General features: G+C 42.3%; 1 protein-coding gene across 3 annotated transcripts in view; it reads left to right on the plus strand.

The window, feature by feature from the left end:
* LOC149454989 (hexosaminidase D-like) overlaps positions 1–11,649 on the plus strand; it is a 93,546-nt gene extending 81,897 nt beyond the window's left edge. For all 3 annotated transcript variants that reach the window (XM_089686797.1, XM_089686796.1, XM_089686795.1), the window contains exon 14: positions 1,679–11,649. In XM_089686797.1, coding sequence (XP_089542923.1) covers positions 1,679–1,871 — 193 coding nt within the window. In that variant the 3' untranslated portion in view covers positions 1,872–11,649. The remainder of the gene's footprint in view (positions 1–1,678) is intronic.
* Positions 11,650–18,793: the final 7,144 nt, after the last annotated feature.

Raw genomic sequence — 18,793 nt, forward strand, 5'->3', positions numbered from 1 at the left:
GAGCACGGGTGACCTGGGCCTGTTCCTGAGCAGCAAGCCTAGTTTCAACTGTAGTTTGGGCGTTCTCCAATGTGTTGACCCTAGAGTCCACCTGTAAAACTTGTTGTTTCACCTCAGATAGTTCCCGTTTGAGAGTACCTTCAATTCTCAGCACTAAGGAGTCCAGTTCAGAGCGAAATGTAGCTAACCTCTCCCTGGACTCAGTACTTGATAGGGTCCAAATGTCCCCTCTAGCTCTAGAGCTTGTGGTACCCTGTGGCTCGTCAGAGCGGAGGATACTGGGAGTGTCAGTGAGCGGGGCATCTACCGGGTCCAGGCATGGCATGGGTGCCTCACCTGCATGCAGCCCCCTGTCAGTGACGGAGGCAGTCCTGCTGGTGCTGGAAGCCTATCTGCAGGTCGGCACAATCTTGGATGCAGCCGGTGGCTGGAAAAATATGGTGAGGTCCGCTGTGGGTATGCAGGGAGGGTGCCCGGATTGTTTCTCAGCCTTGGGCATGAGGTTTGAAGGTGGGTACAGCCGGAAATCAGTTGCAGGTTAGTGCGCTCAGCCAGAGTTCCTCTGCCACGCGTCCTCAGTGCATTGCTAAGACACCCATTAGTCCAAAAATTAACCAGAGTTTTCAGAATGGAAGTCTTCCCTGGAAGCCTTCGTGGCCCCGAACTCACTACTACCCAAAGCTTGGATGAAATGTAGGATCTTGTACTGGTCTCTACATTTATTTAGCTAGTTTCTTTTTAGAATTGCTATGGTGGTCTCACCCTGTAGGTAAGTACCCTCAGGCAGTCTCTTCCTTTTTTTTATTAGAATGTAAAGTGTAGTTCAGTCTACGTTTTGAAGATTAGAACCCCTGTCAGTTGACTAGATATTTGGTGGTCCAACTCCCAGGGGCTCATCTGACACCCAGATAGCTGAGCAAAGGATGGAGGCTATGACCCAAGAAACGTTTTGGTGCTAGAAATTTACATTAGGACTACAAAGGTCTCCTGTGACGTGATCTCTGAAGGAAAGCTTGCCAATCATATTCTACTTGAAAAGTTCTCCCTTTCAGTATAGAATATGTTACCGGTATCACGGCACTGATCACATGACCAATGCCAGAGTTGAGCTTCCAAGGACTGTACAAGTTCAGTTCAAGAGAAGGATAATAGGACAATATAGTAAGAGACAATATGGTTGTTGGTACAGGACTGTATTTGCCATATTGGCACTCGTGGACCTGTGCCTAAGGCAGCTTGGATAGAACAGAGCAGCACCAAGTTTTATAAACTATTTCTTATTGTTTCTGTCTTCTGGACACCTGTGGCTAAATTCAGCCAAATAACTGTAGGGGGAAGGAGTGTGTGGGAAAATGAGAGAAGCCAGAAGACTCTTTAAGGTTCAGGAAACATGAATGCATATCTACTTTCTCTTCTTTGGTGGTCTCTACAGTTGAAAAGTAGTTCTTCATATAAAGCTAACCCCTTATGGCTTCTAATAGCACAACCTAGAATTATTTTTTATAGAAATAATCACATGAAACAAAGTGGTGAGGCTTGATCAAAAATGAGCTAGAACCACAGCCATGGTGAACATCCAGATAGCTGGTGCTGCAGGTGTTGAGATTATTTACAGAAATTTGTAGGCCTCATGGGGAGATGTCACTGTATGACCTAATGATTTTTCCCTCTCCCACAGTGCCAATGAGGATTGGGAATCTCATATACAAGCTCTCCGGACCCAGATGGATTCCATCTACTTCCCAGACACAGTGGAGGAATGGATGGAAGAAAATGTCAACCCCATCATGGATCATCTGAGAGGGTTGGCCAGGGACTTCCAGGAGATCTTAGAGCTAAACGCCCGTCCCAAGGTCGTACCAAAGAAATGAAAGCATATCCTTGGATTGATGGAGATTTCAGTACACTGCTAATAGGACTTTGTTCAGATTACAAAGCATGGAAAAGGATAATGTTCTGCAGAATTCCAGATCGGCACATTTCCAAAAAGGATCGAGTGCACTATTGTGCACAACAATGTGTGGTTTCCCGCTATTGTTTTCATTGATCCTGTTGCCTGTGCACTGTGTGTGCAAGTATGGATATGTGTAAGTCAATATCTTGATCAAGTCTCTTCATTAAAGCAGTGTAAAGCCAGGAGATGTACAATGTACAGTAGCCACAGCAACCTACTATTTCCAAAATGTTCAGTCCATTCAGAGGAGATCGTTCAGTCATAGATTGAACCTGCTGAGTTGAATTATCCAAGTCTCTTGAGTATTTCTTTGACAAGACCTCTTCACCACTGCCCTTTTTCCAGCCATCTTGGAGCCTACATTACTTCTGCTACACCAGGAGCATTCCTAGGTGTTCCCACTTCTTTTGATGCAGTCTCTATAATAAAAGATGATTTACAAATAGAACAAGTAGACCAGTATGACCATCCTCAAAAATGCTGCAGCAGGAGTTCATAACTGGGCACTTCACGTTCTGAGATCTTTGCACTGGTGATCCCTAAAGAGGTATCTTCTGGAAATTCAGACCTGAGCACTTCAGGTTCAGAGATCTTTGCACTTGAGATCCCTAAGGATCCATAAATAAAAGTTTCCCATTCAGGGCAAAGCAACAGGCTCTCTTGGTGATCCACCTTCCACCTATTCCCTACAGTTTGCCTGCAGGAGCCCAAAGTTAAAAGCTCACTGTAAGTTAAATTGTAGTCTCAGCTTAAATTAGAAAATTGACAGGTGACTTCTTTTAGCTCAATGGCACTTACAAAAAAACCCCCAAAGCATCAGTGTTGGATACCAGCCACTTTTACTCTTTTGATGGCCATGAGCTGAATTGTGGTCACTGTGGGTAACTGCACTTTGCACATCACCATTTGTTCTTTGTATTGCTTTATTTTAGTTGTCTGAATGTGAATATTTCTGTGGGTAAAATTTAGAACCTTGAAATCTGCTCTGTATGAAGTAGCTGATCTTCATTGGTATAAGCAGAAATCTATTTAAAAAAAAAAAAAACAAAGTCTCTGGTTAGGCCGATGATGTCATGGCTCTTTTCTCTGACTTCGGTGGTGGCAGTGGGCAGTTCTTACTACTGCACTGAATAGTGCTCATGTGCTCACAGTGTGAGCGCCATTTAATGCACTGATACTTGGAGCCCAGACTGCGTTCATGATAGCCCCGTGTCATAGAAAGTAGGTTGAATTTAACTCAGAAGACTGAGGACATCTAGTAGTGGAAGGAAATTACTATGGGTGACTACTATGGATTAAAGGTGAAGGTGCTGCTAAAGCTGCTTTCACTATTACTAGCCTATTGTTTTAATTTTTCTTTAACTGGCACTTGTAAGAATCTGAATATTCAGTCTTTAATCAACAGCCTTGCTTTTGAAATATTTCTATGCATCCCCTTATTTAGCTTCATTTATCATGTCTGAACCTAACTCTTCAGCTTAAAGTGCTTCTAAAGGCTTAAAGTGGAGTTCCACTCACTCTGTAAAAAAATAAAAGTCAGCAGCTACAAAAACTGTAGCTGCTGACTTTTAAAAAAAACAGCCACTCACCTGTCCCACGATCCTGCGTTGCCCCCGCCGCAGCCAGTTTCACCGGCCGTCCTGTATTCCAGGCGCCGGCATCTTCAGTGTGGGCACCCAGCTGTGACAACGTGCGGCTTCACAGCCAGGTGCCCACTGCGCATGCGCGAGTAGCGCTGCACTTCCTGAATGGCCCTGTCGTCTTCTGGGACCTGTCACGTGTCCCACAAGACTTCGGGGGAGGGAGGGTAGGAGGTGATCGCAGTGGAAGTGGGAGCGGGTACCTGTCCAATTTGGGTACCCGTTCCCCCGCTCCCAAAAGGTGCCAATCCTTCATGGGGAGCGGGGGACCAATCTTTAAAGCGGAACTTCCCCTTTTGAGTGGAACTCCACTTTAAGGTTTTTTACCATAATGCATTCTTTGCATAAATGTAAAAAAAACCTTCCATGCCACAGGATCCCCCCAGCCCCTCCCCTGTACGTACCTGAGCTCAGTTGCTCCAGAGCTCAGTAAATGAGGGGAAGCCTTGCTGACTTCCATCATCCAATCACTTGCAAGAAAAATGCTGCTTTTTTTTTATTTTCCATGAATGTGATTTGGGTATTTTTTGCAAACTGAAGCTTTTCCTCATTTACCAAGCTCTGGAAAATCTGTACTTGCAAAGTGCATGGTCTATTTGCCTTTAGTAAATCAACCCCACGGGCTCCTGCAACTGTCAATCAAATCTTGCTGTCTGTGTCTGCAGATGCAGGCAGCACAGCTTTGGTTTGAGCCCGCTTGAGGTTTTCAATCAGTTTAACCTCTTTGTGCCGGCCGTACGCAAATGTGTGGCCTCTCAGCGTCTGGGCCTTGACGCCGAGTGGCCGCACATTTGCGTGCAATTAAGAAATACATATGTGCTGAGAGCCTGCGCGCTCCCAGCACACATGTCCGGTACTCATGGAAAGGTACCGATCTCCTCTTTCGATCGGGACCTTTCCCGATCATGTGACCGCAGTGACGGTGAATCACGGTGGTCACATGACCCTAAAACCCCGCCTCGCCTCCCGGCTTCTGAAACCCTTAAAGGGCCGGGAGGAGCAGGTGCCAAGGGGTTAAGATTCAAAGGTCATACCTTGCCTAAATGCTGTGCTAAGAGCTGTGGTTGTCCTCGTTGTCACCACCTGGCCCAACAAAGGTCAGTTTGCAATCAACGCTTGTTGAAAGAGCCGAGCAGAAAACTGTTGGCCGAACTTTGACTACGTCCAATCAGATGCAGCCATTGTTCAGATATTCGGACAGCTACTGCCAGAATACTATAGCCTGCAGAGAAGATGCCGTCATCCATGTTGTTTAGTGCGTATGGAAGAATCTATTGCATTTATTTTGTTCAGCTTGTGGATTGAACTAGGGAAATCTATGCATCTATGGCTAGGTTACGATTTGCTGGCCTGCCAAAAGTCTATCCACAAACAGTAGGGTTGATTTACTAAAAAAGTAGAGCATGTTCACTTTGCACCGTTAGTTTTTATTCAGCTTGGTGAATAGGGTGAACTTATGCTTACTGCAATTATTCAATTGTCTATGAGCAAGAATTATGGTTTTATTTTTAAATTTCCTTGCACATGATTGGATATTCAAAGTGAAAAAAGCTTCACCTCATTCGCTAAGCTAAGGGAAAGTTCACTTTACAATTTGCAAATTGGACATGCGCTACCGCTTTATTAAATCAATCCACCGTCTCCCAGCTCTGGAATGTGCATAACAGAGGAGTGCAAACGGGAACTGAATATTCAAATTCTTGCCAGTGGTGACTGGTTCTCTTTGATGAGCTTGTGGTTTATTTTTGTAGATATTTGCTACCATGTTTCAATATTGTTGGGCACCATGGAAATGTCTGTATTCATAGAGGATTATTTATTACAGAGAAATGATCAGTAAGTGAAGTTACTCATAGTAGCCAATTGGCTTTCAGCTTCGAGCTGCTTGGTGATGGCTGGAAGATGATTGGTAATTAGTTACTGAACTGTACTGATTGATTCTTATTAGTTTACTGCCCTGCACAGATTGTTCTTTGTCTCATAAGAACCATAAGAAATGCCCATATTTTGTGGTCCTAACCAATGTTACAATAAAATCATTTTGATATCACCATGATATTGCCAAAGCAATATAAGAGGGGCCATCTTGCTGGGTTAAGGTGGATGTAAAGGCAAACCGATATATTTTTTTCTTTTTGGATAGCATGGTCAAGAGTTAGGCCCCATGTACACTGCAGCTGATAAACTCACATTTAGGAGCTGTTCAGCGGTTTTTCCAGCAGCCCCTGAACTCTCCCTAATGTTTCCTATGTGTCCATGTACACATCGTCCTTTACAGTCATTTACAGGCAGTTGAGTTTACAGTAGTTTTTTTGAATGCAACTAACTTGCGTTCAGACATCGACGTTTTCAGCGTTTCAAACGCAAAATGCTTGTAAACGCGGCAAACTGCATTTATAAGCGTTTGCTCTTGAAATTTTTTTTTAACTCTTCCAGCTCCCAATGCTGTCCAGAGCCTTTTTTCATCATGAAAAATGCATGCAAAGCGTTTTCAAGGTATTCAGATGGACAAAACACTGAACACAGGATGTTCCTACCAAGCTTGTCACACATTGTTATGACCAATTCACACCTCAGACCTCTCCCACTCTTGGAAACAACAGATATGTTAATGACCATTTATACCTCCAATTCTTCATAAAGACCCCCTGCCAGGTGACCTTAATGACTCCCTCCACCAGACACCTTTCCTACCCTTGGAAACAAAAGAAATGTTAATGAGCAACTCACACCTAAGCTAATGTCAACACATACTTCTGTCTCTGCTTCTACTCTCTGTATTTCTCTGAAACAGTCTGAAATAGTTAATAATTTACCACTTTTCAGTGCATTCTGGGCATTTGGGAGGTTCTCCTGTGTGTATCTTTAAAAAACGCTTCTAAACGCAAATGCGCATAAACGCGTTATGCAAACGCAGCTAAACAGGCGTTTTGTAACCTACGTTTTCCAGCAGTCAGTTTCCATCATTCAAAAGTGTCCCGTGTACATAGGGCCTTACCCTTTGTAAAGTATTTATTGTTGTCTGAGCTTTCCTGCTTGGAGGATAACCCGATGACCATAGTCACTGAGATCAGAGTCAGTGAAGTAATCCAAAATTTTAGAGTTCTGACCAGAGCAAGTGGGGAAGAGTGCCTAAGAGGGGAATTCCCCTTACTTTGGGAAGATTTCCTCTCAATGGGAAGTGAAGAGAAGTCTCCCCAGACACATACCGCAAGTAAACACCTTAATAGGGGTTTTAATCCTTCTCTACTCTATCCAAAGCTAACAGTTTGGCTTTACATACACTTTAAGCAAAATTCATTTGAGGCAATCTGCCAATTTCTTTGCTCATCAATATCATTTTTTAGTGAATGACTGGATACATTTTATGAGTATTGGTATGGGAACACAATTACTGCATAATTGAATGTGTGTGTTGTAGATAAGAAGTGCTCTTTAAAGGGAATGTAAAGCTTGATGTACATTGTAAATTATCTCATCTGTATGCGCTACTGTTTTGAAGATTGTGTTTTTAAGTAAAATATATATTTATATATGTACTTGGGGGCAGCTATATTTGCTAATTACACACACAATCTGCACTTCCTGTTTTGTATTAATATACAATGGTTTTGTTTCACTGGTTGCTTCTTGCCGTGAAAGTCTATGGAGTATTTTTATAAAGGATTCGCAGAGTGTTTGTTTGCTGGGCTATTGTATGGCTGTATTATGCAGCATTAAACTGCCATTTTCAAAAAGGATTTGCAATATTCAGCTGTCATTTTTATAGAGGATAAGTTCTATTCAACTGTTATTTTCTTTGCCTTATTCAACTGTCATTTTCAAAAAGGATTTGCATAGAGGAGAAGTTCTATTCAACTGTCATTTTCAGAGGCTTTGCCCTAATCAACTGTTATTTTCTTTGCCTTATTCAACTGTCATTTTTCAAAAAAGATTCAGCTTATTCAACTATCATTTTCATAGCGGATAAGTTCTATTCAACTGTAATTTGTTTTGCCTCCTTCAATTGTCATTTTCAAAAAGGATTTGCCTTATTCAACTGTCCTTTTCAAAAAGGATTTGCATTATTCAGCTGTCATTTTCATACAGGATAAGTTCTAGTCAACTGTCATTTTCAGACGGATTTGCCCTAATCAACTGTTATTTTCTTTGCCTCATTCAACTGTCATTTTCAAAGAAGATTCAACTTATTCAGCTCATTTTCCAAGAGGATTTGCCTTATTCAACTATCATTTTCATAGTGGATAAGTTCTATTCAACTGTTATTTTCTTTGCCTCATTCAACTGTCATTTTCAAAAAGTATTTGCCTTATTCAACCGTCATTTTCAAAAAAGATTCAGCTTATTCAACTATCATTTTCATAGCGGATAAGTTCTATTCAACTGTTATTTTCTTTGCCTCATTCAACTGTCATTTTCAAAAAGTATTTGCCTTATTCAACTGTCATTTTCAAAAAAGATTCATCTTATTCAACTATCATTTTCATAGCGGATAAGTTCTATTCAACTGTAATTTTTTTTGCCTCCTTCAATTGTCATTTTCAAAAAGGATTTGCCTTATTCAACTGTCATTTTCAAAAAGGATTTGCCTTATTCAAATGTCATTTTCAAAGAGGATAAGTTCTAGTCAACTGTCATTTTCAGAGGATTTGCCCTAATCAACTGTTATTTTCTTTGCCTCATTCAACTGTCATTTTCAAAGAAGATTCGACTTATTCAACTCTCATTTTCCAAGAGGATTTTCCTTATTCAACTATCATTTTCATAGTGGATAAGTTCTATTCAACTGTCATTTTCTTTGCTTCATTCAATTATCATTTTCATTATTTAAATATAATTTTCAAATAGAATTTCCGTTATTCAACTGTCTTTATCAAAGAGGATCCACCTTCTTCAACTGTCAATTTTTTAAGAGGATTCTCCTTTTTCAACCATCATTTTCAAAGAAGATTTGGCCATTAGTTTCAGAAGATTCACCCATTATTTTCAAAGAGAATTCACCCCCCCCCCCTCATGACTTTCAAAGAGGATTCACTTTACTAAGTTATCGTTTTCGAAGAGGATTCACCCACCACATACAATGTACTAGAGAGATTACAAACAAGATTCATAGATCACCCATCAGTCGCCACGTTACACAAGGATTGAATCCTTTTTGAAAATGATAGCTGAATGCTGTAAAATATTGATGACTGAATATCCAGAAAATGATCACTGCGCAAATCACATAGCGAATCCTTTATAAATGGACCCCTTTGAGTCAGCAGACTCACTGAATGCAATGCACTCCCTGTGTGACTGATATCTAATCTGAGTGTTTTTTACAATAGAAGCACTCTATAGAGTAATTGCACTGAGCCACCGAGGTCTCCCTCTAGTGGCTTATCTACAAATCTCTGTTTTAAGTTTATATAAATGTGAAAGTTATGTGAAAAAAATTACTTTAAGTTAAACATTGAAATTATAACTTGACATATGCACTTGCTGAAAAAATCCCACATTTTCCCCCAAAGAACCACTTGATACCTGCAATGCTGCACATCAGTTTTACAAGCTCTGCTTTCTGCTTTATAGTGCTGGGGAACCCTAGGAGCGATGAGGATTCCAAATCCTGCCAGAAGATGCTTTAGCATTGGTCTGGAGTGTCTTTCCAGGAAGCTCACAAGAAGGATAGTGCGTCAAGCCTTGCAACCCCCAAGATGATGGTTAGTTAGGTATATATTAAAAATGATTTCTCTAAGGTGGTTCTAAAGGTGAAGGTTTTTTACCTTCATGCATTCTATGCATGAAGGTAAAAAAACCTTCATAGTGTGACTCCCCTCAACGGCCCCTTCTAAAACTTGGCTGATCTCGATCCAGTGATGTGCATGAGAGCAGTGGTTCTCCCAGGTCTCTTGCTCTTCATTGGCTGATACACAGCCATTGGCTCTCACTGCTGTCAATTGCAAGAAGTGAAGAGGGAGTAGGAGGCAGGATTGACCCATGCTTGGTGTATCCCCCAGATACACAGAGGCAGCTTGGGAGCGAGTATTCAAGTGCCCCCAGAGCAAGCAGCTTGTTCTGAGGGCACTCCGCAAAGGGGAGAGGCCATAAGCGCCAGCAGGGGACAAAACCATTACACAGAACAGGTAAGTACGATGTGTTTTATTATTTTAAAGAAAAAAAAATCAAGCCTTTAGAACCATGTTAAGCTGTCCACAAAAGAAGTCTAACTGATTCCTCCATCCACATGAACAGTGCAAGTGGACAAATCTCAACTGCCAGGCTACTATACTGTGGGAGCTGGCTGACAGAATACATGGAGAGTGCCTGCAGCTGATAGGCTGCAGGTGCTGTTCAGCCAACAATTTTCAGCCAGGTTACTTTCATAAAAGGTGACAGTAACTGACTTTTGTTGAGTCAGCAGAGTTACCCAGTGTTAGAACTTTTACCAATTCCTCAGAAAAGGCCACAATTCTACGGCTGGCCATACAGTACTCATTTTTCTTTTTCATTCAAGCAGTAGGTTAAATGAAAAAAAAAATGATCTGATTCCCCCATCCACACATCCGATGTGGATAGGGGAATCCTTCCACTGTGCTATTGTGTTCTGACAGCGGGAAGATTTCCCCACCATCAGAGTACACTGATCAGTGCTGCTGGCTATAGTCAGTGACACTGATCATTCCGAAAACACGTGACAGGCTGGTTGTACACAAGTTGATCAATATATTAACGTGTGTACAACATGCCTGCCTATACATAGATCGATATTCGGCATGTCCCTGCAGAACCGGCCATGTTTGATCCATGTATGGCTCCCCTAACTGTCCATGGCCAGGTTTAGAGGTTTGCCTTTGTAATATATGACAATTTTTACAGGGGGAGGGGACCGAGACCTATTAAGCAGACTGTGTATTTTCATGAAAAATCCGCTTTAACCCTTGTGATTGGCCTAAAGTTTGATAGTAAAAGCCATTTCTTGATAAATGAGAGGCAGCCCAGACTCTATGACCATTTTTAAAGGGACACTGTCACCTGCCCAAGCAGGTCAGAATGACAATGCCTCCCGGTAGTCTATCAAGCAACACATACTCGCCACCCATGCTTCCTCTTTGCTGCCTTGCTGGATGATATCAGGGTTTACCTGGGTGGATAATGCCACCCAATCATTCTTACACGACGAGTTCACATGCTTAGGGCAAAAGAGCAAGGTCACAAAGCAAGGACGCAACTAGGGGAATTTACCTTGATAGAGGGGTAGGGGCTGTCAGGAGGCATTAACACTTTGCCCTGAATAGGCAGGTGATAGTGTCTCTTTAAAAATGACCACAGGGTCTGTGCTACCCATATTTTCCCAAATAATCATGGCGCTGTGTAAGAGGGAGTACTCCTTCTTGCTGAGAGTGGAAGACCTTTATATCTGGAAAAGAGGTCTGAAATGTTCTCTAGTAAGCACAGTGGTGTACTTGGGTTTTGTGCTGCCCCCCAGAGAGAGCCTGACACCAACCAACACCACACCCACGCAAGAGAGCCTTCCACTACCACCACCCTCCATACACCAGCCAACCCAACCCCCATCCTATCCCCCAGCGAGAGAGAGAGAGAGACACTCACCTTCACAGCTCCAGACATCCCTGGAATAAGAGTCAGGCTCTGTATACACCATCAAGGAGCCCGCAGCCTCTCTTCGATCCCACCCGGTCCCCATGCCATGTGTGTCCCTTCTTCTGTCTCTTCTTCCAGGGGACAGTGCTGCCCCCCTGAAAAGTGCCGCCCTAGGCAAATGCCTTGTAGTAAATACACCCCTGAGTAAGCATGAATGTAATACCAGGAGCTGTTTTTTACCTGTATAAAAGTATCTGGGTAGTCTACAACTGCCATTTCATTTCCAGCTTATTTGAAAAACAATCCCTGCTCATGATCCATGAACATTTGTTTGGAAACCGAAGTAAACAAAGGTTCCCCTAAATTCCTACCATTCCTACTTTTATTTTTACAAGTGTAGGTGAAATTAAATTGCATTTGGGTTTTTGTCATTGTGTGTTATTTTAAATAAAATGTATTTTCCTATAATGTGTGGGATGTTTCAATGAGTCAGTAGTACTGAATACACATTTGTATAGACACATAAACTTATATTCTTTGTATGACCATGTTCAGTACAAGCTGTGCTTAAAGGGTTTGTATTGGCATGACCCCTAAGCCTCACTCTCTCCTCTAGATCAGCCTTTTGAAACTTTTATACCTCAGAGGAATCCCTAAAATAATTTTCAGGTCTTGGGTAACTCTTATGTGGTGCTACCCCCACAGGGGCCGCTTGATGATGTTTGTCCTCAGTGGTTGCCCTAACCTTGCAAGCCTCCCGACACTGCTGACACTCCGGGTTCAGACATATTTCAACAGTATACTATTATAATGGAAGAGACACAATTCTTTAGTAACACCTCTATGTCAGACTTGTTCAAAAAAATAGACCACAGGAATAATGGGTTTAGAATATACAATCCCAGATACCGCATAAAACAGAACACTGATAAAATCGAAATAATCAACTAGCAACTTTTAACAAATTATAGTCAGTAGTAAGCTTCAACTATTAAACTGCAAAAAGTAAGAGGGGGAAGAAAAAACTTGTTGACTTATTAGCTCCCTGTAGGTCACTGGTGCTGCTATGCAGGATGCAGAGAATTATGTAAATGTATATTCCTGCATAAATAGATATAAATGCCCTAATTTGAATAGCAATGGAATTGTAAGAGAAGAGGTCCCTTTTAACTAGAGATTACAACTTGAGTCCTGTTATGTTTAAAGTTCCAAATATGGTGATACCCGTTGTCTTCTGCTAGCAATGGTGGGGCTCATAAACATTTGTGAATACTGGTAATTCAGTGAAGTTAAACAGTCTCTGGCTCTGCTCAAAGCAAAAATCTCCTGATACTGAGGTGTAGAGGTGTATCTTTAGAGTGATGATAGAAAGACTGTTGGGCATCCTCCCGCTCACCAATCCCATAGATAACACAGCCTCCTGGGAACAAGAGTTCTTGGATAGGCTCTTGGCTGTTTGCAGGGATGTGCAGAGTTACAACCTGATGGCCTGTCAGCGTGCTGATGTCTGTGTGAGGACCGGTCAGTGACAGTCCTGGTGCAGAGAAGACTGATGCGATCCCAGTGTGCCGATCAGTGCCACCACTGTGCTGAACTGATGTGCAGAGTCCTGAATCAGTAGGTCTGCAATCTGTCTCTGTAGCAGAACAGAAGTCCCCCTGCATTCAGCTCTCAATTCCATGCCAAGAGAATGAGCCAGTCCCTTGCTGTAGAATATATCTGTACTCACAGCATCCCTCTCTTTCATCAGCTCTCTGGTAGTTTTAGTTCAATCGGTACTCAAGAATACAGGATGTATTAGCTATAGGACTACAGGTCCCAAGATCATCTGCTGTCAGAAGAACTGGATCCACTGTGCCAATAGGAAGTGATATAACATTACCAGTACTGGGGGAAAATGATGAATCATAGTCTCTTCTGTAAATGTTCGTGAAAGGCATATTGATATAGCTGACACCTGGCTACACATACTAAAACCAATTCATTGGAGGTCAATGAGAAAAATGCCCCATACACTGGTGGTCAGTAGGAAGAGTGCCATCCTTACAGACAGGTAAAAAGATAATTGGGTCATGTTGCTAGTTTTGCCAAATAGTGATGACCCTGGAACTATAGAGATGCCATCAGATGGGAGGTCAATCAGCCATAGCTCAATGAACCCCTGAGAACCTCAGGAGGAACCCTGGTTGAGAAAGTCTGATCTAGACCATGTCCCAGCATTACTTTGTTTTAACTTGTAGTGAGCTTTTATCACTCTTTATAAAGTCATTGTCAGGCTTAAAAAAGATCTTGCAGGAGCAGCTGCTCGGAGCTCAACTGCTATTGATGTAGGCAGGTCTCCAGAGCCACATCCCCCAAGAGCCCTTTTTCTGCACATGGGGGGGATTTACTAAAGCTGGAGCAATCACAATCTGGTGCAGCTGTGCATGGTAGCCAATTCATTTCTGAGGCCCCTTTTACATGGAGCGGACTCCGCCTGCGATTCACTTGCTCATCAGGGGATCTATCTGCTGATCCCCCATTGAGCAGGCAGGTGAAAGGTCCATGTCCACTCCGTTTATGCAGAGCAAACACAGACACAACCCACTCACCTCTTTGGACAATCGGTTGTAAACAGACTGCCTGTCCATTTAACATCTGCCTGCCATCCAATCCGCTGGATGGATGGGGAACATCTGTTTTTAGCAGATAGGGTTGGATTGGATGTAGGCCGCTCCACAAAGGAGAATGGAGGTTCTAATCTGGTCCACCTGAAAAAACAGACCGGCGGACCCGATCGGAAAGTGTGTGTGAAAGGGGCCTTACTGCAGCTTGTTCAATTAAGCTGTGACAATAAAATCTGTAAGCTGCAGGGGCGTACTGACAACTCATGGGGCCCCCGGGCAATAGGGGATCATGGGGCCCCTGTGTCCTTGCCCATACCCAAAAAAGCCTATGAAAAAGCCAATAGAAAGGTACCAGGGGCATCTCATGGGGCCCCCTACTGAACCCGAGTGCTCAAATGGTCAGTCCGCCCCTGGTAAGCTGGGTGGTTTTTGTGAAGAGCTGCACCAGATTTTAAATGCAGCTTTAGTAACACACAAACACACACACACACACTCTGTTGCATGCAAAAGCTCTTGGAAGTCAAGGCAGCAGAATTGTTTTGCTGGGAAAAAAAACGAATGTACGAACATTGAAAAGAATGATGGGGGATAGGCAGAAGGAAGGAGCAAGAAGGAATTCAATAAGATCATGAACTGCATGGCATCAGTGATCTACTGATTGCTGGTGCAATGATTTCCAGGCTTCTTTGGGCAAAAATAATAAATGCACAATTTTTACCTGCAAAAAAATGTGCATTTAATTTTTTGTCCAAAATGTGAACTTAACCTTTAATGTTAAATGCCCAGCTGAGCCTAAAGTGGCTGTAAAGGCTTCTCTGTGCAGCATCCCCCCAAACTCCCCCCCCCCCTAATACTCAGCTAAGCCCCCTTTCGATCCAGCGATGCACACTGGAGTCTCAGCTATCCTGGGACTTCCTCTGCTCATTGGCTCCCATTTCTGTCAATCACAACTAGTGAGCCAGTGAGAAAAGAGAGAGGGCGGGGCCAAGCCACGGCTCCGTATGTAAATGGTCACACAGTAGCGGCTGGGGTGTCAGGTGCCCTCCACAGCAAGCTGCTTGCTGTGGGGGCACCAACAGGAGGGCGGGGCCAGGAGCATCGGCAGGGGACCCAAGAAGAGGAGGATCTGGGCTGCTCTGTGCAAAACCACTGCACACAACAGGTAACTATAGACATGTTTGTTATTTTTAAAAAAACAAAGCCTTTAGAATCGCTTTCAATTTTAACTCCAAACAGCTACATACACAGATGAAATACATATATGAGAGTTTATACCTGTCAAAGGAATTGTATTTCTGTCCAGGGGCGGACTGACAACTAATGGGGCCCCCGGGCAATAGGGGATCATGGAGCCCCTGTGTCCTTGCCCAAACTCAAAAAAGCCTATGAAAAAGGTACCAGGGGCATCTCATGGGGCCTCCTACTGACCCCGGGCCCTCGGGCAGTGCCCGAGTTTCCAAATGGTTAGTCCGCCCCTGTTTCTGTCCATCCAATCCAGAGATTTACAGAGCTCTGGCACATGGCACAGTCATTCTTGGCAGGACAGGAAACTATTGTACAGTTATACTTTCACAGGTCTCTTCCCCACCAACAGAATGTGACTGGACTGGACTAGAGAAGCAGCACAATGGTGAGCTCACCTGTCATGCTCCCTCCTCCTATCAACATGCTTCCTGCATTGCAACACCCCCCCCCCCCCCCTTCCCTTGTGTTTCTTCTCTCTCCTTTTCTCTGAGATCTGCTGTACATGGATTGCAAAAGGCTGATTCGGGTACTTGAACTGCTTACACTAAAAAAGTATTTTTGAGATCACATACAAATAAAAGCAATGCAGTACACCAACTGCTGTCTGCACAAATCCAAATTGATGTTACATTAATGATTTCGCAAACCTGTTCAATTCCAATTTGTGTTTCCTAATGTAACCTGTATCTGCAAAGGGAAAAAGCTTTCCTAAATTGAAAGACATTGACTTTGGGCTTTACCGCTCCACTAAGGCAAAATTTTATTTGGCACAAAACCAACACGTCTCTGAAAGAGGAAAAGAAATCTGATCCTATAAGGGGGGAACGGGCTATATGATTTGGTGGACAAATTATTATATTCTCCGACACTGAGTACATTCTGAGCATTGGGTCAGCTACGCATTTTTAAGATATGACTGGCTGGCAAGAAGAATCTTCTATGACCCTCCATGCCTTTCTTAGCATACAACCTCTTAAAATACTGCAATCAATAATTTAGTTAATTTAATTTTAGTACCTTGCTGCGTTACGAGCTCGGTTGGAGACGGCTAGGTGCAGTGTCAATGCTGTGGCATGGAGAAGAAGCCCATTTAATTACCAACATATATTTTGTTTCACCCCATTAGCTTATATACACAGTGGAGGTTAGTCATTAAACTGCAGGAGAGCAAAGCGAGGCTCTAAATGTAAATTTTAAATGACTTTAGGTTATGTGAATGGCTATGTAGATATTTTGTCTGCATTAATATGATAAACCATTGGGTGGCGCTGCTATCCCTTTCTGTTTTATCCTGCCTATGAGTGCAACTGAAGCAGAAAGCAGGACAGACACATCCAGACCACCAGCTGAGAGGAGGCTGTGTATCAGAGAAGACAGACACAGCACCATCTCTCATCCTCACTACAATAGACAGCCAATCCCCTCCTGTGGAAGCCTGTTACATTGCAGTGCTAAGTGTTATAATTTAATGACTTAATGATAATTATTAGGAACACAATCCAGTTCCCAAGGAATCTTTTACTTAACCCCTGATATGTATTGCATTTCTGCCTATTGAAAATGTTCTATTCTTGGCTGTAGCAGCAACTAAGCAGTTGCTAAAAGGCTTCCTACAGAGCCAAAAAGGCCTTTTCTACGTACTGTACAGTATACTCAATGGAATTATAGTACACTACACTTCCAACAAAACCAGACCAAGCAACATGATCATAATATGATCCTACTATATTCTATACATAGAACACTACACCTCCAACAAGACCCACCACTGGACATGGTCATAATACAATCCTATTATACTCCAAAAATGGAACATTACACATCCAACAAGACCAGACCAAGCAACATGATCATAACACGATCCTGTTATATTCTATACATAGAACACTACACCTCCAACAAGACCCACCACTGGACATGGTCATAATACAATCCTATTATACTCCATAGATGGAACACTACACATCCAACAAGACCAGACCAAGCAACGTGATCATAATATGATCCTACTATATTCTATACATAGAACACTACACCTCCAACAAGACCCACCACTGGACATGGTCATAATACAATCCTATTATACTCCATAGATGGAACACTACACATCCAACAAGACCAGACCAAGCAACGTGATCATAATATGATCCTACTATATTCTATACATAGAACACTACACCTCCAACAAGACCCACCACTGGACATGGTCATAATACAATCCTATTATACTCCATAGATGGAACACTACACATCCAACAAGACCAGACCAAGCAACGTGATCATAACACGATCCTGTTATATTCTATACATAGAACACTACACCTCCAACAAGACCCACCACTGGACATGGTCATAATACAATCCTATTATACTCCAAAAATGGAACACTACACATCCAACAAGACCAGACCAAGCAACGTGATTATAATACGATCCTGTTATACTCTATACATAGAACCCTACACCTCCAACAAGACCCACCACTGGACATTGTCATAATACAATCCTATTATACTCCATAAATGGAACACTACACATCCAACAAGACCAGACCAAGCAACATGATCATAACATGATCCTTTTATACTTTATACATAGAACACTACACCTCCAACAAGACCCACCACTGGACATGGTCATAATACAAACCTATTATACTCCAAAAATGGAACATTACACATCCAACAAGACCAGACCAAGCAACATGATCATAACACGATCCTGTTATATTCTATACATAGAACACTACACCTCCAACAAGACCCACCACTGGACATGGTCAATCCTATTATACTCCATAGATGGAACACTACACATCCAACAAGACCAGACCAAGCAACATGATCATAACATGATCCTGTTATACTCTATACATAGAACACTACACCTCCAACAAGACCCACCACTGGACATGGTAATAATACAATCCTATTATACTCCAAAGATGGAACACTACACATCCAACAAGACCAGACCAAGCAACATGATCATAATTCGATCCTGTTATACTCTGTACATAGAACACTACACCTCCAACTAGACTGACCACTGGACATGGTCATAATACAATCCTATTATACTCCATAGATGGAACACTACACACCCAACAAGAACAGACCAAGCAACGTGATCATAACACGATCCTGTTATACTCTATACATAGAACACTACACCTCCAACTAGACTGACCACTGAAGGTGGTCATAATACAATCCTATTATACTCTGTACATTAGAACACTACACACCCTACACACACTACACACTTCTTACCAATGTCCAAAAGTGTTGTAAAGTCATAATACAATTCTGTTATACTTTATACCTAAAAGAGTCCACCCCCAACATGACTGACCAATGACCAGTGGACATAATCAAAATACAATTCCTTTTATTCTCTATACCTAGGACATTACACCTCCAACATGACCAACCACTGGACAAAATCATAATACATTTATATTATAGTCTATACCTAAAACACTCCACCCCTAACATGACCGACCATTAGACAAAATCAAAATACAATTCTATTATTCTCTATACATAGGACATTACACCTCCAACATGACTCACCACTGGACAAAATCATAATACAATTCTATTATACTTTATACCTAGAAGAGTCCACCCCCAACATGACCAACCAATGACCATTGGACATAATCAAAATACAATTCTATTATCCTGTATACCTAGAACACTCCAACATGGCCTACCACTGGACAAAATCATAATACATTTATAATATAGTCTATACCT

The sequence above is a fragment of the Staurois parvus genome, unplaced genomic scaffold (genome assembly GCF_062004578.1).
Source record: "Staurois parvus isolate SC_StPar_1 unplaced genomic scaffold, SC_StPar_1.0 ptg000412l, whole genome shotgun sequence".
Taxonomy (NCBI): domain Eukaryota; kingdom Metazoa; phylum Chordata; class Amphibia; order Anura; family Ranidae; genus Staurois; species Staurois parvus.